The sequence below is a fragment of the Corvus cornix genome, chromosome 6 (genome assembly GCF_000738735.6).
Source record: "Corvus cornix cornix isolate S_Up_H32 chromosome 6, ASM73873v5, whole genome shotgun sequence".
NCBI lineage: Eukaryota > Metazoa > Chordata > Aves > Passeriformes > Corvidae > Corvus > Corvus cornix.
Window position 1 is genome coordinate 6,201,292 of NC_046336.1, and position 23,991 is coordinate 6,225,282.

A 23,991-nucleotide genomic window follows, 5' to 3' on the forward strand; every position below is an offset into this window, starting at 1 on the left:
AACTTCAATAGACAAAATTGTAAGATGCACTCATAAACTTGAACTTGTGGCACATCCTGAACACAACTCCACTGTATTCTTCCCATAGAAACTGTAAATTATCAACATGCAATGGAAGTATTTAACTACCATAAAAGATAGGTGTTATCAGGAAAAAAAAGTTTTATGTAGTTCTAATGAAATGTTTTTAAATAGAGAAGATAACAATAAAGTGCAAAATAATGTGCTTGCTCTGATTGTGAAGTAGTAACCCAAACCCCTCTACAGAAGCAGCATTGCAATGTATCTGTCTCCATTATTAGTTTATACTATTTTTCTTTCTCATCACTTTCTCCCCTCAGGAACAGGGCGATAGGAAAGGGTTCTCATCTCAGATGAGCTACAATTGAAATCCAAGCTAATAAAACCCCAGAAATTAAAACAAACTTTACTATTCAAGAAAAATGTAAAAAGAAAGTTATATCCAAAGCAGTAAAATAATATGGAATAATAAAATAATGGATATGATTTAATCTGGTAAAAATGTAAGTTTATATAAAATAGCTGTTAAGGACGCTAATTGAATTCCCAGATGAGTGAAATGAGGTACAGGAGTAATTGCTGTGTTGGATTGGAGAAGTCTATTCTACCAGAGAAGGGTAGGGGTGATGTACAAGTTGAGTGGCTCAGTGTCACTTCCATGATCCTACTGAAGCTGATTTTTAGTCTGTGCTGATTTACCACCCTTTAGTAGCTCATGTCTTAAAGGCGATCTGAGAGAATGAAAGTTTATTACTTGTAGGAGAAAAACAGTTAAAAATCAGTATGGGACCTGAGGCATCATCTTGAGGTACATGAGGAGTGCATTTGTTAGAAAAGAAATACCTTTTTACTTGTAAACTGAGCAAATTTAGTTTGGGCAAAATTGACAAACAATAATTATAGAATCCCACAATGCCAGTTTTTAACAGTCACTGGTCACAGTAAACTGCACTCAAAAAACCCCCACAAAAATCCAGAAAGATACTTTTTTTTTCCCCAAGCTGTGAAGATGTGAACTTCTTCGTAGCAGAAGTTCCCTGCCAGTTTATCAAACCCCGGGAAAAAAACCCAGAGGTTGGATTATAACTCATGCTATCACTATGAACTGTGACTGTAACACAGGAAAAAACAATGTTATTTTTTACAATTGCTTAGATCAATGATTTCAGAATGCTTTTAGGAAGTCAAGAGAATGGCTGCTGGAATGATGCTTGTCAGTGTGGGCTGCAGTCCTAGAGGCCTGTTTTCTATAATTATTGCCAGTAATCAAGTGAGATGGTAACTTTAGAGGTGTATTATTGTGATGAAATTTAAATTAAAAAATAAATGCTCTCGTGAATTTCAATACACCAAAGAGACAGCTCCACCAACTGTATGCATTCATAACTTTACAGGATTTTCTTTTGAGGCGTTACCTGGTCCTCAGACATTGAACTAGGCGTGCAGTGGTGGGAGTCTGCATCTGCTCACACTCACCTCGGGCTGGGAGCACTGGCAGGAAACCCTGCGGAGCTCAGCAAGGCCGACAAGCTACCACCTTACTTAGCAGACACTTTGATTTAGAAAAATGTTTTTATATGCAATCTCAGCACCTGTTTCTTCCTTGAGAAGCAGTATATTTTCTACATATCTCCTTAAAATATGAGTCTTCATGGAGTTTGGATTTTTATTGGGGAATATTTTAATAGCTTTTCATTTTTTTTGCAAGCGTATTCAAATTTCTTCTTGCAAAATACACAGATGTTCTCTTTTGTAATTGTAGTTATGATGTCCACAATTTTACAGAAACGATTGCAGGTTTTTTACTGCTTAAAAAAACCCTGAACAACTAGTCCATATTGCCAGTGATTTATACTTCTAATTTTGAAATGCAGCTTCTCGTAGTCAGAACTGCTGCTTTCATTTTAAGCTGCCGCTATGAAAAAGAGTCCCAGAACTTATTTCACAGAAACTATAAAGTCATTCAGGGCAGTGAAAGATCCTGCTTTTTTAACCTTTCAGAAAGTTGCCCAGTTGAGCAGTCAGGCCGTATTATTCTATATCTTGTCTAACATGAGGAAACAGTCCCAAAAGAAAGATATCCCAAATTAACGCCACACTTCGTTAAATAGAGACATTCTTGGTTTTCACCAAGCTAATTCGATCCAGTTCAGTTAACTCATTTTTTTTGTACTCGGATCACGGAAGGCAGCCATGAATGGAGCGAGTTCATCATGTGTTTGACACATCAGTGTGAGGTTGAAAGGAGGCTGCGAAGGAGGAATCCTGCCTTTGGCTTGGCGGACAATACCCGATGAAAGAGGCCCCTCATTCAAAAGTGGTCTCCAGCAAACAAGGCAGACTGCTGGGGATCACTGTTACAAACAGGTAGAATGGGAATTAGCCAAACTTGATTCCTCAGACACCTCTGGATTTCTAGTTGTGACTGTTCCTGTAATCCAGTCTCTGTCTAATACCCTCAGCCCACAGATGGTTTACAGGACTTCTGTGTGAGCACAGGTTTGCCTGCTTTGGAAATTAAACATCATGTACAGAATAAAAAAAAAAAAAAAAAAGTAAAAAATAAACTTTAATATGAAAAAAAGAGTCTTTACAGAAAAATATCATCATTTGTATTTTATATATTGTACATATTTTAAGTTCATAAATTTTTTCCCTTCCGCTTTTACACCATGAAATACATGACTTATAAATTCAGATAACAGAGTGGTAAACAGTCACAAAATACTTTCCCTGCTTTAAAAAATCTTAAAAAAAAAAAAAAAAGTGTAGATATATTTTTGTAGCTCTCAGTCAAACATCACCCTCAAAGCCAGTACATGCAGTCTAACAAAACAGTAGATTCTGTGATGTGGAAGAATGTGTCTGCCGTGGTGCTACCAAGTAAATAATATTTGTGAGCCATATCTGAACTCTGAACACATTTTCAGAGAATGTTTTCTCTCCAAACTTGCTGTAGCAAGTACCTAAGAACACAGCAACACTGATTTTTGAAGATACTTGCTAATAATTACACCAAGCTGAGAGAGCAGTGGGCCGTTTCTCAAGCCTGACATTTAGACAGTGGCTGTTTTTATCAGTATCAACAACATCATCAAAGAGCTGTGCTGTTTGGATATGCACAATAATCACCAGGTTTATTAAATAATAGATTATTTACTCAATTTTAAGTACAAAATAAATGTAGCTGACAGAAGATGGCTTTTTAGTCCTGACTTAAGCTGGTGATCTCACTGGAATTTCTACAGGAACTTTGTCCTTTAGGAGCTGCCATGAAAGCTGGGAATACCTGTTAGTCTGTAGGGTTTGGTTGTTGGTTTTTATCAATCTCATCCCAGGGACTGGTTTCTAGGATATTTCATTTAAAGTAGCACTTCATGCTTAGAAGCTCAAGCTAAGTCTAGAGATAAGAGGAGAAATAAGGAAGCCCAATCCATAATAGCCTTCTTGCATTTCTTAATTAGTTATTCAAATTTTATGACAAAAAGAATATGAAAAATACAAAGAATTATGAACAAAATATATTAAAATTTCCTTTAATTTCTAATATTTTCTTTTCCTAAGTTTAACAAATCAAGAAAATAAATCATCTTAAATACTTTGTAGCTGCATGCCTAATTCAGTACTGTCTTCTAGTAGATGTTTTGGTCAAATAAGTGTACACTGCTAATACTTGTTTGTCTGTTTTTTTTCTCCTACAGTTTTAATGTGAATCCTTCTGGCATTGAGGATCTCAGGAAAAAAACGGTGAGTTATGAAATGTTATGGAAAGCCATCAGTAAATGCCAACTAATTGGTATTTGTGTAAGCTTATAAGCTTTTGTTCTTTTTTTAACCTCTTCTATGGAAATGTTGGGGGTTTTTTTGACATATCCAGAAAACCTAAATAGAAAAGCACAGGCTTAATGTATATTTGGAAATAAAGAAGAGTTTTGCACTCAGTATGGAGTTTACCTGTGGTATGATGAAGAAGGAATTTAGTTCTTTGCACAAAAAGTAAGAAAACCCAAAAACCTGGAATTTTGGGGGTGGTTTAGATGATTCTAGAGACATAATGGTCAGGTGAGGAACTCTGCACTAGGCAGTGATGTATTAATTGACCAAACAGGAGTCATTACTATAATCAGAGACTTGAGGACAGTCTTTAGAAAGCAGATCAAAATTGAAATTATGATCTCATATATGATAGGATTAATAATACACGTAATAAATGAACAGCTGAAAACACTAAAAAATAGAAATACTAGAAGGTAATATTCCAAACGCTCTTGTTTCTAAAAGCACTGAGAATAAATTGTGTACTAAGAAAAGGCAAAAACTAATCCACAGATTGCCTAGGCAGTGTCTTTGTTTGAAGGAAAATGTGGTCTTACTAGAATTTTTTCTGTGAATAGATGACATCTTTAAAAGTGGGTTTGTTTTCAATCTCTAAAATATGTAGAAAACAAGTTTCACAAGCAAATATGACTTTGTACTGTTTGTTTTCTGCTGGTTTATGTAAATGACTTGTAATAACATTTGATGTTATTGTAAATGCCCAAGTTTTTATAATGTAAGTAGCTGGTGGGAGATGTCAGAGTATTTGAAGGCTGCCTTTGATCAGATAGTAAACTGAATTCTACCAGGCAGTTACTTAATCTCTGACAAAAAGAGACATCAAAAAATTGATTTAACTTAGCAGCCATTGTTTGTAAAGAAACCATAATTACAGTTTCTATGTGCTTGCAAATGTACTACTGCAAATCATGTAATTTATTGCTGGTAAAAGCATCGGTTTAATTCTTTTAAGAAATAAGATGTGAATTGTTTTATTTAAAGGATTTAAAGGTGATAAAAGAAATCCTTGATAATTTTTCTTTTGGAATACCAGCTACCCTAAATGTCAGTTGTAGGATTATGATGTGGTGCTCATTTAATGCAAAATACAAATTAGGTGGGGAAGAAACTATATCACAATCATAGTTTTGAATGAAACCATTTGAATTTTTTTTAAATATTCAGGATTGCTTTCTAAGGTGTTTGAAGTAATTTATTATTAGATTCTGTAATAGTAACGCTCGCCAAGTTATTATATTTCTTCCTTGTGCATATTATTTAGTAATTATGTTTGTATGTCTTCTCCTCTGATGCCAACACCTGTCTCTGAAAGCAGTGTTTAAATGGGAGCAGTAGCCAGTTGAAAGGGCAGTGTGAGCTCTTTAAGGCCTAATTAAGAACTGAAAGGAAGATGAAGTAAGTAGGACAAAAGATGTGAAAGTAGCTTAGATGATATTCCCAGAGCAGAATTCCTCATTAGAACAATGAAGAGATGATCAGGGATTGCCAGGCCTTCATTTTATCTAACGTTGTTTCCTCTGGCTGGCGGTGTGTACCCCAACAGGGTTTGTAGCTGAGACAATCATTCTTTTCATGGCTTGTTGCTTAGAATCTTTTTTTTTCCTTAATAATTCATTATAAGATTATTGTTAGGCACTTAAATTGTGATATCTAAAGACATAGGTGTTCTTTATACATTCATATATCACCTATTGGCCCAAACTGAACTTAGAAGATCTTCTTAATTTTAACAATATTAATTTCTAAATACTAGCATACTTTAGCTAGAATTTTCTTGCATAATTAATGTGATAAGTTATTTCCCCCTGCCCCGAGACGTGTATGGAGCATGTGTATGATAAAACATCTTTAAAGCATATATATTACAGACAATTTTCCACTAAACTTGATAGCATAATTAAAGTCATTATTGCATCTTAATTCCTGTTCCTTTGCCAAATCAGAATATTAGGCAAACCCTGTATTTCAGGCATGTAAGTGTTAATGATATTTTTTCCAGTGTGTACCGAAATTTGCTACCATAGAGAGAAAGTTTTACTTCCTTCTTGTAGAAGAAAATGTGCTAAACTTATGACCACAAAGTGAAGTTATTTTCTCTCCTATATTTGTTGAAAATTGATTACTAACCAATTTATAAATTTCATCAGGTTAGCCATTTTAATAAAGTGAGAGTTATTGATTACTTACAGTCCCTTGACTTGGTAAGTTTAAAATACCGAATACACGTCCATAAATGTGACATTAAATGTCACAAATATAGAGAGAAACCCTTAAAAGCACATATTTTTGAGAGCTACTGTTAGAATATAATTGATGGAGAGGCTGATCTGTCACACTTCAGCCTATTTGCAGGGCACCATCACTTTTAATGAGGTTCATTTGAAAACTTTGGCCAGCTGCATATTTTAATGGGTGGACATGTGCCAGTGTGCAAGTATGGAGCTGTAGGGAAAGAAAAGGAATGGGGCATGGAAGGGGAATGAGTATGACTGTTATGTGGTGTGCTTCTTAGCTGTGCAAACTTTATCATTTTTAATGACATGCTTCTGCTGTAAACAAAAGCTGTCTCGTGTCCTCTTAGAAGTGCAGGATTTTTTAGGTTCCATATATTCTAAATGTTTTCATTTCTGAATGAGATAAAGCCTCCTGCTTAACATGTCTAATAGTGCTGATACTTTTATAAACTAACACAAAAGAAGACATTCAGGTTTATATGTTTTGGATCACATGTTGCGATTTTTAAGATGACTGATTTGTCCATCTCAGCTAATACCTGCACTTACTGAATCATCAGAAATCATTACAGAAACAATTTTGTTTTCCCTACTGCTTAATTCTGTGCCTCTCCTGCTATAAAGCAAGCAAGATCTTTTGTAAAAACACATTTATTTCTACCTAAAGCGCTCTGGTGCAAGTAAGAGGCAACCTTTTACCTTCACCTGAAATTTAAAATTGAAAGTTTTATTATGTGATTCAGAAGCCAAGGCCTGGAGAACTACTGGTGAGTAAAAATATGAATATGAAAGACAAATGAGGGCTGATGTCATTTAGAGCTGAGTAAATCCTTTGCTGTGATGCTCTCCAGAGGCAAAGACTCAGAGAAGTTGCAGTAGGAGTTGAGTTCTTAGGGCACTTCTCTTGTTCTTCTATAGTTAAGGTGGTTGGTTTCCCAAAGTGGACCTGCCAGCTGTTGTTGTGGTTACTGCTTGTATGATCACTGACTGTGACACACTGACTGTGTGTCCATCTCACTGAGAAGATTTTTTTCTGAGATGACAGTGTGGGAAATGTTCATCCAGCTGGGCAGCCCATCTCCAGTTGTCTGCTCCAGTGGGGATGTTGGAGAGAAAAGTGCTGCAGCAAACAGAGGTGTTGCTGAAAGAAATTGGTTTTCATGTCAAGAGATGCACATGAGAAACATGAAGAGCAATAACCAATCAATTTTCTGGGAATAGTGAACTGCTTAATAAAATCTGGTGTTTTTCTACGCTTAACCTGCAGGAAGGAAATCCTTTCGACGCCACTGCAGGATACCGAAACCTCACTTATGAGGAGGTTCTGCAGGAGCTGGTGAAACACAAAGAGCAACTCAAGAAGAAGGACACCCACATTCGGGAGCTCGAGGATTACATTGACAATCTTCTGGTACGAGTGATGGAGGAAACCCCCAGTATTCTCAGAGTGCCATATGAACCTTCTCGGAAAGCTGGCAAATTTTCCAAAAGCTGAGATAGTGGTACTTGAGGGTACTTTCTGCTGAATACATTAGTGGAAGGAGATCACATTTTAATATTTTGACTTCTCTTCATTCCTTTTCTCCTGAGAAATTCCAGGAAAACGGGGAGGAGAGACAATGGCGTGGGTTTTTTCCTTTTTGTTTTTTTAATCAAAACACTAGCAGGGCTGCCAAAAGTAGTATTCTGTTAGATTACCTAAGTAACTTTTTCTTTTTTTTTTTTTCTTTTTGAAAACACCTTTAGGTACAGAATACTTAAAATAGAGTTAATAATACATATTAAATATGTCCATGCAGTTTATATAACAGCTTAGTGTTCACCATGTGGCAGTTTCAACTGGGAAGCCTGTGCTGTTATGAATGTTTTCTTGAATGATTATTGGTATTAGGCAAATATATTGATTCTTTTCTTACAGCATGCCATCAAGACCACTGTTTTCAATCCAGTGTAGTACTCTACTAAACCTAAGTGTGGTTTGTTGCAATGGAATGTAGTTCTGCACATATCAGAGGAAAACAGTGATGCACAATCCTTGCAGAGTAAATGCTGTATTCTATACAATGTGCTTTTTATAGAACAATGTAAAAAAACCCCATGCCATTTCTGTCATGGCACATGCTGGAACCAGTTATTTTACACTTAAATGCTGAATTTTGTGTTTAATGAGTGAACTTTGGTAGTGAGCTCATGACATAAGGTTGTTTTGAGGATCTTTTTGTATGAATTACTGCATGCCTTTTTATGTGTTAAAAGTACTTTGAGCAGTGTTCACAGAGGTACAGCTGGAGAACTCAAGTATGGAATAAAGATACGAATACTTTTGTTCAGTCAAAGTCTACTGCGATGGAAATGTAGAAGAAATGGAGAGGCTGACTTAAATAGACACGATAAATCAATTTAAGGTTGAGTTTTACATGATATATGTGTCTTAACTTTTTAAATCTTATAACAACAAAGTCTATGCCTTTAGAAATAGGCCATGTTGCTAAACACATATAGAGTACTTAGGCTTTTCATTAAAAATGTCCGTATTCCATGTAAATAGTTCTAAAAGTCAGTTTTCATTGAGGCAAATGAACCAAGAATGTAGTAAATATCTTCCTGATCGTTTAATAATTGTTTGTAAAATGATGTATGAAAAAGGTATCTGTTATTCAATGAATTGGAAAAATATAGTGATGAAGGTATAATGGGAAAATACTGTAGGAGAACCCTCAAAATTTTAACATGAATAGATTTTAATTTTAATTTCCTTAATAAGAGTCTTACTTGGATTTTCTGTTGCTGTGGAACAGTAAAATGTTATTTAAAAAATGTACAGAGAATATTTTAGATTTGGATTTAGGATGACTGTCTTTTCCTCTCTTTCTGCTCCTGATCTGTTGGGTTTTTTTTTACAGCACCATGAAATGGCTGCTGCCAAGGTGACCAAAAAGCTTGAAATTAAATTCCAGTTTTTTTCTTGTTGTTGTAAAAGATTTAAATATATTTTCATTTTAAAAACTGCAGAAATTGGTAATATCTTGAATATGTGGAAGGGTTGAAAAAGTTTTATCTGACTGCTTTTGATGTCATTAGTTTTGTAGGACAGCACGTAATTATTCTTGTTACAGAAAAAACTTCTTTGTACAAATATTCTCAGATTTCATTTACTTTTTTTTGGCTTTCCCTCCTTTATTTTCTTCTTTTATTTAGCAACTACCTCCCGTCCCCATTTAGCACTGTCCCTAAAATGTGTGCTGCCAGAGTTCCCAACCCACCAGTGAGATCCCTGGGTGTAGATCCCTGTGCCTGGATGGATCCTGAGAGATCCCAGCCCTGCCCAGTTGTAGAGCTCTGCATTTGTATTTTGTAGTGCAGAAATCCATCCCACACCAGGCAGTCTCTCTTTTGTCAAATGTATCAAGTTGTATCAAGTTTGGTACCTCAGAAACCACATGAATGTTCTTTTGACCCACTTAAAATCTCGTTGACTGTAAATTTGTTGTAATGTATTCAAAGTGCCAAAGGTTATATACCAGGTTATGGTACGTTTGCTGTTGGAAGTTGGGTTTTGCACTCAATTAGGTTTTAATTTTCTAATTCCACCAAGATGTATTTCGGTTACTCAGTATTTCCATAGAAGTTCTTAAACATTTTCAAATGTTTGGCCAAAGCCAGCGGTTTTCTCATGTTGTTAATGGGGAAATGTTCTGCCATTGTTTTGAATTCCACACTCATTTTCAGCTAACTGGTATGAGACCTTCTCTAGTATCCACAGTGCTTAAATCATACACACCAGTGAGGATTAACCACTGCACTAACCAGAGAATGTGCTCCAATGACTTCTCACATGCAAGCCAACTTTTAATTATTAAAATGAAACTCTACTATATTTAGCACCTCTGAAATCACTTCTTTTAGAATGTAAATGTAGAATAGCAAACTGCATAATTGACTAAAAGCAGATCATTTGACATATTTGCATACCGAGAACGATAAGCAGATTAAAGGTAGCGAAAAGATCAATTTTTGTGCATTAGTGAAGAAATTTAGTGAAGCTTTGAATGTGCTATCTAGTCTTTATCTGATCTTTAAGTGAATAAAAGCACCTATTGTTTCTAACAGTTTGTCAAGAAAGAGGGAAGAACAACAAATGCAATTTAAGAAGAGGTAATGTTGCTAAGAGAGGCAGAATGGGACATTAACAACTATGAAAATATTTTTATAGGGTTTATAGGTAAAGATACAAGCTGCTTTTGGAGCAATTTGTGAAAGATTACATACACATCATTTTCTAATCAGAAAGAAAATTTTAGCATTTCCTATATTCTGAGATTATTTTTAAAAAGCATCTTCACCACAAGTATTTTTTGAACCATGCAGCTTTCAGATGAAAACTTTCCGTACAGAGTAATTTGTATGTTGAAAACAAAGGAAGTTCTGTTTTTCCCGTAGGATAAAATTCTAGACTTTCTTGCAGATCATTTTAAACCCATAAAATCTTGCCACTTGTGGTCAGTCTTTCCTGCCTTTTAAAATATACAGGTGAAAATTTTGAGCATCTCCATATTATTTGGATATTTTCTCTCATAAATTAGCATAAGAGTTCATCCAGGCATGCACTATACTTTGAAATTATCCTTTGAAACAGCTCTGCTCATAGCCATGTATTCTGCTTACTTAAAGGACAAATATGAAGGCCATACTTTAATGTAAGTTGTAAGTCAGAAATAGAAACTTTCTGCCATTCAAGAAGGATATTTAATATTTATATATGTTACCTCTTGCTGCTGTATTTTACGTTTAGCTTGGTTTTCCACCTCCTAATGAATGTAGCATTCTGCCTAGATTATACATAACTACATTTATTGCTGTTGGCTCTGTGTCAAGAACTATTTGTAATTTTCCAGCTGTGGAAATGTTGCCTTGTATTTAGAAAGGTTTCGTGATTTGGGGACCTGATGAAAATCATGCTCATTAGATACTAGCCTGCATTTCTTTCTGTACAGGATGCCCTTTCTTAGATGCATCTTAAAACAAACAGAACTGCTGTCTTAATGTGTTTACTGCTGCACTGGGGGTTTATTTACACTTCCAGCTTTAAAGAAAGATTATTGTCCTACATCAAGTATGTAAAGTGAGCTCATGCTTTTCTGCTCTTTATGTACCATTGCTGTTGTAGTTACGATAGAGGCGTTAGCTGGGCTTTCACAGTGGTGAATTTAGAGCATGTTGACTAACTTCCCCTTCTTTGAAGTACTTGCTGAAGGATTATAGCACTGCTGTGTTCATGATGCTAGATTTAAGGGTCTGTCAGCACTTTCGTATGAAACCCTATTTTCAGGGATTTCTAACTTAAAAGTTTCGATACAGTCACTGGAAGTATTTAATATGCAATAGGTAGCACTTTAATCTGTTTATGAAGGGGTTTGAGATTTGTTTCTGTTGAAAAGGTCACAGTTTCCTAAAGCATGGTGGGCATTTGCTTTATCGTTTATAATTTCTACATTGGAGAAGCCACTGTATGTTACAGGTGGCCGAGCCATTCCTATTCATCTTAGAAGCTTCCAGATGTCTTGTATTACAATGTATTATAAAAAGCTGAAGATCCAGGTTATATAGGAAGTCTGTAAAAGATATGAACATTACTTATAACTTAAGGGTTTTATTTTTGTCTCGTGCAATCAATGGTAGTTTGTCTACATTTAAATAATGGTACAGAATCATAACTATATGCACTTGTGAGAACTATAAACTTAGAATGCATGAAAAACTTTATTTTTGTTCCATTATTGCAACTTCAGATCTTTTAATTTGATTAAAATGTTATCTTAATATTTTCATTTCTGTTCATTAAATAAATATTGCATGTCTAACACTAATAAAGCACCACAATGCACTACCGCAGTATTTCTTGATTTGTGACATTAATTGGTGTTATGCAAAGCATGTGACTCCTAAACTCCACGGTGTTGAGGCTCTCAGACCACAGAGGGGGGCATTTCCTTAGGGACAGCTCTAAATGAATATCCCAGATGTTTGCAGGGTAGCCATTAGGGGAAATCTCTTCGGTAGTGTCCAAAGCTTAGAATTAGTGAAAAAAAATGGCATATTCCTAAATGTACTAATCTGTATGTCCTTTTTAGTATGGTATCTGTGATCCCTTTAAATGCACTATTCCTCTGATGCCATGGCTGTCTAAATATTACCAGGAGACCTTTGGCACTGCAGGCCAGAACAGCATTTAGCATGAGAACAAACACTGTGCAAATTTTGATACGGAAAACATGTGACATATTTCTCTTAATACTTGACAGAACAAAAACCCATCCAGAATGACAGAAAACTGGAGCATCCTCCCCCATCACCCAGAAGTATTTTTTTCAATGCTCCCACAAGTTTTTCTCCTCTCCCATGAAGCAGCAAAACAGCAAAGTCTGTCCCCTGACAACAGCAGGTTTTCTGGATGGTAAAGGAGGCATGGAAAACAGTCCAGGCTTGGGAGAAGAACTCTGTGAATATTTCACCCAGTTTCTTGGAGCCTTGAATTCCACAGGGATTCCCTTGCAGTCAACTTGCTCTGTGAACAGGTCCTTTGTCAATACGTTTATGGGCTTAGAAAGCTCAGAAAGGGTTCTTCTCTTAGAGGTGTCCATGCAGTGTGGTGGTTATGGGAAATCACAGCCAGTTATGAGCTGTCCATGGACTTCCACATGTGTTTCTATGCAGATTCCATCAGCTGTGTCACCCCATGGCTCACGATTTTGTAACTGTCCCGGTGTGTGAGAGGTGAGGAATGAGGGCAGGAGGAAGGCAGGTTTCAGAAAGCACCACACTGCCTATTGAATACCATCTGTAATTCACATCTGGTAATTAATCTCAGTTCCTGTGCCCGTTTGAAAAGGGAGCCACACCATTTCCCACCCTCAGAGGAATAATGTTTGTTAGCTGATACCAGCTGCAGTCCTACTGACAATATGAGAGCCCAGCTTGATTAAACAGCTTCCAGTTTCACCAGCATGAAGTTGTCTTTGGAGTTTTCATTAGTAGCCACCTCAAGCCCCTAGTAAAGGTTTTCAAGGATATTTTAAATATAGTTTAGCAGTTAAAAGAACTATTGGAATTAGATGTAAACTAAAAGTATCATTAAGGACAGTTCTCTCTCCAGTTGCACTTATTAAAGTTACTTTTTATGGAAGCACAGAGAGTAAAGATCAGGATTTCATTTCCCTATTTTAATTTGTTTTTATGGGAGTGTTGTGCAAGTTCTGGCTGCAGCTCACTTGGGATACGTTACCCTTTTGTGTAACATTGGGCATGCTGGTAAAGTTAAATGATGATAAATCCCATCTCTTTTTCTGGATTAATGAATTAAAATTTGGATTATTTTTTTGGATTGTTTTGTGATAGTCCATTTTAGGAGAGATAGGAATAAGTCTATCTGCTAAAGGAAGCTGTTTTCTCTGTACTGCTTATTGAGTTATTATGCAAGAAGGCTACCACACTGAGTGCAGCCCAACCTGGAAACTGTGTGGCATTGATTGTGTAATATTTAAACAAATACCAGTATATTCAGTGCTGGAAGCCAGTGGCTATTACATGGGGATTATTGCAATGTATTTATAATGTGTTTTTACAGCATTTAGTAATGTAGATCAGTCTCTGATAAATGGATGATGATTTAGGACAGAAAAGTACCCTCCGTGGCTAAACACTGACATGTTTATACTTTAAAAGTAAGCAGCTTAAAAAGGTTTTAGGGCCATGCAACGTTTAAATGAAGCTGAATACTAAAAAGGGGAGAAACTTTGCAGGATGTTTTTTGTTTGTTTCAGCCTAAACAGTGTCTGCTGTGTGACATGCAGGGAATGAATAGAAACAACACTGGGGAGATTCCAATGTTAGGATCAAAAAAACCCCAACAACAATAAAAAGTTAGTAGGACTAGGAGTCTGATTTTAAGGGAACTATTTGCCCAGTGTGTGCCAGGTTCTGTTTGTAATGGGAAGAGGTAACACAGCATCCCTTACTAACAAGATTGGTGGCAGGGTGAAAGCCCCCTAAAACTGGGAGTTTAACAGGGAGATGATTTCCCAAAGTTTTAGCTGTGGGACAGGTGTTGGGCAGAAGCAGAGCTGTCACTTCTGCGTTTTCAGCCCTGCTGACAGTGGTATTAAATTCAGGGATTTTCAGAATTCAGGACAAACCTAGGAAAGTTAGGAAGTGTCTGAGGAAATTTGGGGTGTGCAGCACATGGCTGGCCAGGTTGCCTTTGCTGTTACTTGAAGTGGGTGTCTGGCTCAGGGTCTTGTGGAGTGGCCAAAATGTGTCGTATCACCTCCTCTAAATCATTCATCTGGGGCCTTCCGAGGTGCTGAATGTCTCCTTCTCCGATAACTTGCTGCTCACATTATGAATTCCTTGAAAATTGACTCCCTGGGACATCTTTACATGAGACATCAAGGGTCTCCATTTAAATTTAATGAATACTGTGTAATTTGCCAAGGACTTCTACAATGCATTAGGAAAATCTGCCTCTTTGAGACCAGAGCTTTGCCAAAATAATGGCAGCTTAATTGCATCCTTTAAAAGCAACTGCTGACTCTCCAGCTATGGGTATTTTCCATTTCCTAATAAAATGTTTTCCCATTAAAGCAGCTTATTTCATTAACTTATAATTCATAGCTTAAATATGCTTATATTTTGTTAATTGTAGATTACTTAGTGCTTATTTTTAAGAAACACTGAAGCACAAAATACAAAATGTCAGGGTTTTTTTTAAAAGAAAAGTCTTGCCTTGTGCATAGCAATTGCATTTGGATAAGCAATTTAAATATGCTATTTTTAAGGAGTTTTTACATGCTATTTTAAACTAAATAATTAAACTTCTGTAACAAGAAACAATTTGAAGTGTTCATGCAATTTATAGTTTTAATTCCTTTATAGATATGTGCTCCAATATTTTATAGTTATGATTCAAAAGCTACCACAGTTACATATTTTAAATTGTAAGGATATATTGTGAGACTTCAAATTATTCTTTTCCAAAGTACACAAAGCCAAAGTATCTGATAGACTCTTTTGTGTTTTGTAAAAGTTAAAAGTGAGCTCTGGGAGAAGTAAGGTTTTCCTAAAAATTTGTATAAGCCTTTGTGTTGAGCTGCAGTGCAGCTCGATTTGGGTATGTAGCTTCAGGCACTCCTTTATCCAACAGGATAACATCGAATTTGCTTTATTTCTTTATAATTCAAGGACAACAGAGTAGGAATCAGTTTGCAGCAGATGCTGGGTACTACTTGTGAGGACCAAGTTACAAAAGTGGATGCTTTGTGAGGCGTGGTCTTGGCTTTTTGGTGTTTGTGAAGTAGGTGGCGTGTAAATACCAGGCTTGTTTGTGTTTCCAGGATCAGATAGAAAACTTCCTATTTTCTGATACTTTCACACTGAAAAACATTTTAATTTTTTTTGTTAATGGCCAGATTATATTTGGCTACAATGCATGTAACATTTCTCTTGATTAATGTGACTGCTGTTTGAGACCCTCTTGTAATTGGCCTCATAATCCACACACAGAGTACTGTGAAATAGTGTGAATTTGAAGTTGAGAGACTGATGAAAGGAACATCCATCAATAGTGGGGAGACATAAAATAATCCTAATTAAAAGCAAAAGAATTGTGTGATCTGAATTAAGATTCAGTTGGTAGATACTGAAGAGTATTTTTTCTGGTAAGTATTTTTATTATAACTGTCCAGTATAATTGCTTTAGAAAAAACTCATCTGTTGTGTTTAATGGTATAAACTTTATTAGCTCTTTATAAACCAAATACTCAATAAGGGTCTGGGACTTAACCTTTGTTTCATTGGATATGATTTCAGATGGTTTAAGCAGAATTTTATTGCTGGAGTTGATCACCACAGTTATATTTGCTAACAGGCTCACGGTTATTCTTTTATCTGTTTCAGGATTTTCTGTTTAGTTTTAAGTGCTGAACATTTCACCACAGTCTATTTAGAGCATTATTTAAAACTTGTTCCAGTTCTCTTCATTCTTACTCACGCCCATGTGTTAAACTGCTCCAGAAACTGGCTTAGCTCTGACCATATTTGGAGGCTGTTCCTCTTCTTTGCTCTTGGGCTGGTTTGGATGGGGCCTTACATCTAAAGTAACAAATGAAATATGTGACGAGAGCTGACTGCCAAAACCGGGATCAAAGCAAGTTTCTGAGGATCTCATTGGAAAACTATCCTGAACTTTGGAAGGATGACTCAAAGCCACATTCTAAATCGAGCCAACCGCAGTGAAATAAATGGCAAGGTGAGAACAGATTTCTTGAATAAGGTGTGTGTTCCCCTAAGACCAGAAAGTCACTTTAATTCTAGGGGAAAGGGAGCAAATCAGCAGATGAATTTCAAGTATCAGTCAGGATGGGTTGCTCAGGATGTTCTTTGTCTGCAAGCCCACAAACCTTTGCATTTCCTGTCTGGGTTTACTACACAGAAGTGTGTCAGCCAAAGAGCATTCAAAATGAAAGGTAACATTTGCTGATCGTGTCATGTGGGACATCACTGACTTGTTTGGAAAGCAGCCAAGTCTGAGGACATGTTCTGTTAAATACACTCAGTGTCTTCCTCATCTGACTTAGGACTATGAGAACATTCAGCTCTGATTCATTAGTTTTAGGCAGTTCATCTGAATAAAGAGGAGACCTGAATAAAGAGGATTTCCCTGAATCCTTCCGAGAAGCATGTAGACTTGCAAAAAACAGCTGCTGTATCTGAGTGGAAAGCTGTGCTTTGTGGTTGTGTGTGTCTTAAAAAAAGCTGGCATTGGAAAATAAAGAGAGTTCTGTGAGAAACCTAAGCCTCTCTCACAATCATGGCATCTCTGAAGGTCACAAAACTTCAAGATGTTTAGAAATAGCCGGAGAAAAGCATTCAGCAATGATGGTCTGTAGCAATCGGGAGCTGGAAAGAGAAATGTTAATTTTAGAGGGAGAGGAGGAGTTTGGGTAGTTGCTGTGTTGAAAACTTACAGATGTTAATACATGAGGTAGCTGTAGAAGGGAACAGCATCTCTCTCAGAATATAAAAGGTGCAGAATGAGCTTGTTGAGTTTTCCAGGGGCAGGGGATGAGAAGCAATAGCTGCTTCCTTTCAGGAGGCAATAACTGGCTGGCTGCAGTAAGCATTGCTCTTCAGGAGAGCGGTGGATGCTGTGAACACAAACGGTAACAGGTATCTCAGATTTTCCTGGAGCCTGGGAAAAAAATCACACAAATTGTCCTCCAAAGTAAATTACTTCAAGTACAAGCCTTTGATTTTATTTATTTATTTGTTGCCCAAAGGACAATAGCAGACACTAAAAATATTAAATATTTTACTTCTTTTTTTGATTCTACCTTTGACTTGTCTTGGAAAGGAATATTGTCTGACTAAAGGCTAATGGAGCTGTTCAAAGACTGACATATAAACAAAGAGTGATGCAGTTATAAAGGGAAGATGTCAGGTTAGCAGAATTGTTATTACAATTAAAATCTTTCAGTGCAATGGTGGTCTTCTGCCAGGAGCGCTATTTGTGATGTCCTGGGACTGTCCTTCCCTCAATAAATCCCCATACAAAGCAGCTGACGTTCTAGCTTGGGAAGAGTTACTGGCATGATGCTGGCCAGCTGGAATCACCTCTCAGGCAGTCCCAGGTACAAAGTGATGCTTTCTCTGAAGTATTTTAGAAGGCGATGCTTTCTCATTAGAGCATTTAGACAATTACTGTGGGATAAGATCATCACATTCTAAAATATGCAGGATGTCGTATTTTTCTCATTGCTAACCTAGGACTGGTACTTGGACAGCACAGTCAGGGTCTGAAAGCCTTTAAGCAGTTTGTAGCCCTTGCAGTTAGCACAGGAGAGGATCTCAGCACGACACTTGGATTATTGTTATCTGTACATTGTATCAGCTTGTATTATAGAAATGCAGAATGATTTGGGTTGGAAGGGACCTCAGAGATGATCTACTTCCAACTTTCCATAAGACCAATCTGGCCTTGAACACCTCCAGGGGTGGGGCAGCCACAGCATCTCTGGGAAACCAGGGTTTCCCGACCCTCACAGGGAGGAATTTCTTCCTAATACCTAACCTGTCAACTCCCTCAACTACTGTGCATTAATTATATAGACTATTGGAGCACTGAGCCTCCCTGCTTCCCACAGGTATAAAATGTGTTTATTTTGATGTGGCCCTGGAGTTTACGCTGCCTTTTGCTCCCTGTGGGAAAAGCTGGCAGCATATCTGCTAAAAAACATGAATCTCTTTTATTAGACCGCTGCTCAAGAGCAGCAAAACTCAGGAGGCTCAGTTCTATGCAAAACTTTTTTTCCTTTTTTTGTCTCCATACCCTTACAAAGTTGTGAAATTCCTAATTATTTTTTTCAAACTTTGGTATTAGTGCACAAATTTGGCATTATACCGGGTCAAAAAGAGCTTAAAAGGCTACTAAATCCCAATATTAACAGTTATTCCCACTTTGCCCCTGTTTTAATGACTATATTAGATCCAGGGGAGTGGACCCTTATCCCACCTGTTTTCAAAGTAGCAATTAGCTTTGCTGACAGAAAGGAAAATTTAGGGCTAGATATAAATCCTGGTCCTTGGGAATGAAATATTTTGGCTTGTCTGATATTAAAATTGCACAAAATACAACGTGTTTGTAGCCCAGGATTTTTGTGAGTTGGCAGCAGCATCATTCTGTTGCTTTCTGAGTCTTTTTCCTTTTCTGGCACAGAGGTAAGCAGGCAAAGATGTTGATTTGCCACAGCTTCAGTTGTGAATATAAGCTTCTCCTTCAGCTATTTAATAACACTTGTACACGTTTGTGCACCTGTACCTGTGTTTGGCTTCAAATAAGTGCAGAGCATGAACTTCTGCAAGTTGTAAAAATTAGGTGAAGAATAATAATAAATAAAATGGCACTCAGCCCAAGCATGTTGTATTTTCATTACTCGTATAATAGCTCATTGGAATTATTTTCCAGATACAGTTCTGTATATTTAAGTATGTATCAGAATAACTGCACTTTTAAATCAAGAGTCAAGTAGCTACTTTGTATGCTGTGCTTATCTTAAACAGAGTTTGATTTAAAACATTTATCTTCCCCGGTATCATCTCCCATGTCAAAGCACATTTAAATCCTTCTCTGTTCCTAATATCACTGGTGTCTAAAATGGTATCTGAGTACAAAAGTTTGATGATTGCTCTGTTGTTTGCCCACTTTGTAGTTATTAGCTGCTCTACCGTTGTTTTGAGTATCACTGAAGCTGAGAAGGAGAAGCCTCAGCAAAGTAAACTTTTAAAAATTAAAGCCAAGGTCAGACTCCAGCGTTAGCAACACTAGGAGACAGCAATTTAAGATGGGTCAAATTATGCAAAATCATGCATTGAGTTACAGCCTCGAGTCTCCACTGGGACCTGGGAGGTTGCCTGGGTAAAAATATCAGAGGCATTTCAGGAGGGGTTCTCTTTGTTTCTCCCTTTATCTCAAGAGAGAACAATGCACTCTGGAATAACAGCTTTCCTTTTGAGGTCTGTAGCTCCAAAGGAAAGCCATTATCCCAGGAATGTTTAGTAAGTGCATTTCAGTGAGAGCAGCAAACCCAGCACGAGGCTTGGGAGACATTTGGCACCTTGTTGCATTTTATTGGCTTGCACAGGCAGAACATTGAGACAACACCTCTGAATCCAGAAATAAATCAGTTGAGGCACATCAAGTGACCCACTAAAGCAGAGCAGATTTTTCTCTTTGTGTTCTTGATATTTAAACCAAGCGCCATCACAGCTAGGTGCTTCTTCAGAAGATCTTAGAAGAAGATCTTAACTTTCCCTCATTTGTAATTTATCTTTTCCTTCCAATAATTGGAAAGCACAAGCATACAGTGGTGCCAAGTGGTGATTCCCAGAAAGGCTGGGAATGAAGAGATCAGACTCGGTTTACTTGGATGATTTGTGTGGAAGTTAGGATAGATATTATTTTGCCAAAAAAAGTCTACTTTACTACTTTTTTTCTGGGTGAAAGAACATCATGTGCTATGCTTTCAAAGCACCTATCCCCAAGCCAAAACACTGTAGAGAGATATTGTAGTTTTCCTACTTCAGAAAACATCAGAACTTACCACCATTACATTTTCTCCAGTTCTCTGTGAATCTGAGGTATAAGGTTTCATAATTTTGATCATTTGTATGAAAGCATCCTTAATAAGAGAAACAGAGAGATTATGTTCAATAAAAGCAGAAACACAGTTCTGAATATGTTTAAACAAGTTTTTGCATTGATAAACAAAACTACTGGGTATGTTTTTCAATCACTCAGACACAAGTACTTACTGAAGAATTTATACAGTGCTCAGGGCAAGTTACAGCTGGATCCTCTTAAAAACCTCAATCTTTTCTAACAAATGACTCACAAAACTAGTGTAGCTCCGAAGTTTTTCAGAAAATATATGTAATTAAAAGGGATTTTTGCCATTTGAACAAATAATAAGTTATTGTAAATATCTTAAGGATGAGATAAAAACCCGATATGTTTCTTCTGCAGAGCATTTCTCTTTCAAATATCCCAGAAACTGAGTTTCCAAACTGACAAATTTGCTACAGGAATTGTTCAAGTGTTTTTGACAGTGATGCTTCCTACCAAGCAGGGCTGAGGCACCTGGAAGGAAAGTCTTGTGCGTCTGTGTAATGAGCTGAGTGCATGAGAATTTGCTGTTCAGTTCATTCTGCAAGAGTTCTACTGCACCAAACACCTTTCCTTATGCAAGGAAAGTGTATTTGTAAATATTGCTGAAATTCCTTTGAACCGTTGAAAAAGAAAGTAAATTCAAACTCTGACTCCTTCTGTCACCCTCTGGGATCTTCTCTCATCTTTGGATGTTGTTTAGCCCCCGAGACATCTCCTCTGCCTTCCACAGCTTGCAGGTGGACTCCTGGTTGAAGCTGTTCCTGCATCAGCAGCTTCTCCTTCCCCTTCAGGATCTGCCACACCAAAAGCACTTCCTCTACTCCCCGTGCCTCCATGTGGGCTCAGCCTGGTGAGGCATGAGGAAAAGCTGCTATTGGGAAGATAATGACGCAGCCCTAGAGAGGAGGAAAAGTTGAATTTGAGCATCTCTCTTCTTCATGTCCATTGTAGAAGAGACAGTCTGTGCAATAAGGCCATTAGCAAGTCTAACCAAGAGAGCTGGATTATTTCTTCATGACCAAAGCACTCAGGGGAAAAGAAATTCCCAGTCAGTTTAAAAAATATCTGGTGATTCACTGGGATGGGATGTCTATTGTAGGATAATTCAGGCTGGAATGGACCTCAGGTTGGATCATCTCGTCCAGCCTCCCATACCCTCAGGCAGCATCACCTTTCCAGGAAATCTGTGTTAATTAAATTGCTTCCTCACGGGAATGTAACATCTCATGGTTTTGTGTCTCAGAATGCAGAATTGCACTGGGTAACATCTTTTAGGATGTAAAAACAAACAAACCAACGAAAAAAACCCTCTTGCAATCCATTATACTTTTACAATGACTTCTTTATGTTAACAGGACTGTGTTTGTCAGGAATGGGAATGGAATTAGGTCATCTTCCAGTTAGCTGATATTAATGAACTCAATAATGAACTCAACTCAAACTTTGCAGAACTTCCCAGAGATATGTAAAAGTAGGCAGCAACAAGGTCTTGTCTCTGTGCTGAGGTTAGAAGTGACAACTACTTCCAGAAATCTAAGAGCAAACTTTAATAAAAGATAATATGGGCTCTAAAACAGGTAATATTGAGTTTTGTGTTTTTATTCTGATAAAAAGTAGTCAATCGGTATTAGCAGAAAAATTATTGCTGTAGCAATAAAGACAACAACAAGTTTATAAAAAATGATACAATCATGTATGATTCTGTGTTCTCCAAGGTTTATGTTAGAAAGGGAAACTCGTAAAAAGGATAAAACTTTATCTGAATATACAGTCAAATAAAGTTCTCATTGACTGTAAGGGAGAAAAAAATTTCAAGTCACCTAGCACCTATAAATACATTTAGTTGTAGAATAAAACATGGAATATTCAATTTATTGATTTACCTACTTATATTAGAGAGATAGAAATTATAATAATCTGGAATTTGGGAAATAATTTAAGATGTTGTGAGGTTAGCATTAAATTGATGTTTACCCAAGAGTCAGAGGATATAGAGGGAGCTGGGCTGACAGAACTAAAGTCTGTTTGAACACAAGTGAATGAGTGAATTCAGGAGGCAAGTTGGACAATCCTGTTCTGGTATCCCTTAAGGCTCTGGATGTAGTGTGAGTTAAGCAATGCACTCCTTGGACTAGCAAAAATCATGGTCATATAAAATTTATATAAAAATAGTATTATGGAACTCTTATGAACCAACCCCCAGGTTTGATGTACAAATGCTTGTTAACAAAGTGTGAAAGGCACAGTTAAAGTATGATAGATAATGAGGTTAAGGAGGGAAAAATGGAAAATTCTCCAACAGGAACAGAAGGAAAATGGTGAGTTTAGCACACTGGGAGGACTGAAGCTCCTCCAGCCCAACCTTCTGGTAAGAATGGAGATGTGCTATTAGAGGCTTGCAATGCAGCCTAGAAAGACTGAGCCATGTTGAGTTGATTTAAACCAAAATAATAAAAAACTAATTAAAATAATACCAATAAACAATCAGAACACTTTTAAGGCTGCAATAACTTGCTTATATATAGGGAACACTATCTTGTATTTATTATTTAGGCTCTTGTATAGATTTGTTTCTATTTGCATTTATTATGGGCTGGACTATGTTTATATCCTCATTTATGTATAAATTATAATTCCAGTGGATATAAAATCTAGGAATTAATCTTAATGCTACTGAAATAAATTATCCTGGGTAGGCTAGATATATAAGAAAACAATATAAATTCATCTAAATTCAATTATTAAACAAAGGGAATATTGTATTTAGTTAGAAAATTGAATCAATTTACTTACATTCATCCTTATCTGTCATAATTTTAGAGATGATAAATCTCTCCCTCTTACACTGTATTGTTATACAGACAGAAAGAAGAAAATAATATCTCTTCCATTTTGCAATTCCTGTTTGATTTTTTTCTCAGCTGTGGATGAGCTAATTAGTAATCAGAACTATTGGAAAAAACTGAGGTAAAAGGAAGGCATTTTTTTACAATAGAAAAGGATAGTGTTGTCAAAATATGGATTAGACTTTGACTAACTGATACAGATATTTAGCCAGGACTTCAAATAATCAGTAGCTTAACTTCCTTCAAAGTTTAGAGAAAACTTGTGTGAATATTTCTTAATTTTAAATTTAAAAAATATTGTGAATTAAGTAAATGTAACTATTTTTGAAAGCCTTTTTAAAAATCTAACATTTTAAAATTACTTCTGTTACCCACCCCTATTTAAAGTGGGAAATAAAACAAAGAATATGAAATCTAAGATACCTAATCCAGCTTTTGGGGCCTTCCTTAATCTTTAGAGTCCAGTGCAAAGTCGGCTCCTTCTGAAATGGACTTTATCTAATTTGGGTTTGATGGACTAATTTTTTTTTTCTAAGGAAGACTTAGGGCACTTAGGGTGCAGTAATTAAAAAATTGAGGATTTATTTTGATGCTGCAAGATATCACAAAGGCTTATGCAAACCAGAGTTCAAATTGCAGCTGGTCTTGTTCCTTGGAGCTTTTTAAGTCAGGAAGAACTCCTAAGTTTTACACTCTCAGTATTTGTGCAGCTCATTATCCCAAATGGGTCAACCTGAAAGTCACCGTAGTAAAAGCTTGTTATATTTGGCTGGGATCTGCAATTGTCAGAAGTCAGTCCAAAATTCGGGGAAGTCATGGATTTTCATGAGGTGAG

General features: G+C 36.7%; 1 protein-coding gene across 1 annotated transcript in view; it reads left to right on the forward strand.

Moving 5' to 3' along the window:
* Positions 1-11,987, forward strand: part of RAB11FIP2 (RAB11 family interacting protein 2) — a 32,249-nt gene extending 20,262 nt beyond the window's left edge. The window contains exons 4-5 of the mRNA XM_010408423.3: positions 3,723-3,768; positions 7,360-11,987. Coding sequence (XP_010406725.1) covers positions 3,723-3,768; positions 7,360-7,587 — 274 coding nt within the window. The 3' untranslated portion in view covers positions 7,588-11,987. The remainder of the gene's footprint in view (positions 1-3,722; positions 3,769-7,359) is intronic.
* The last annotated feature ends 12,004 nt before the right edge of the window (positions 11,988-23,991 follow it).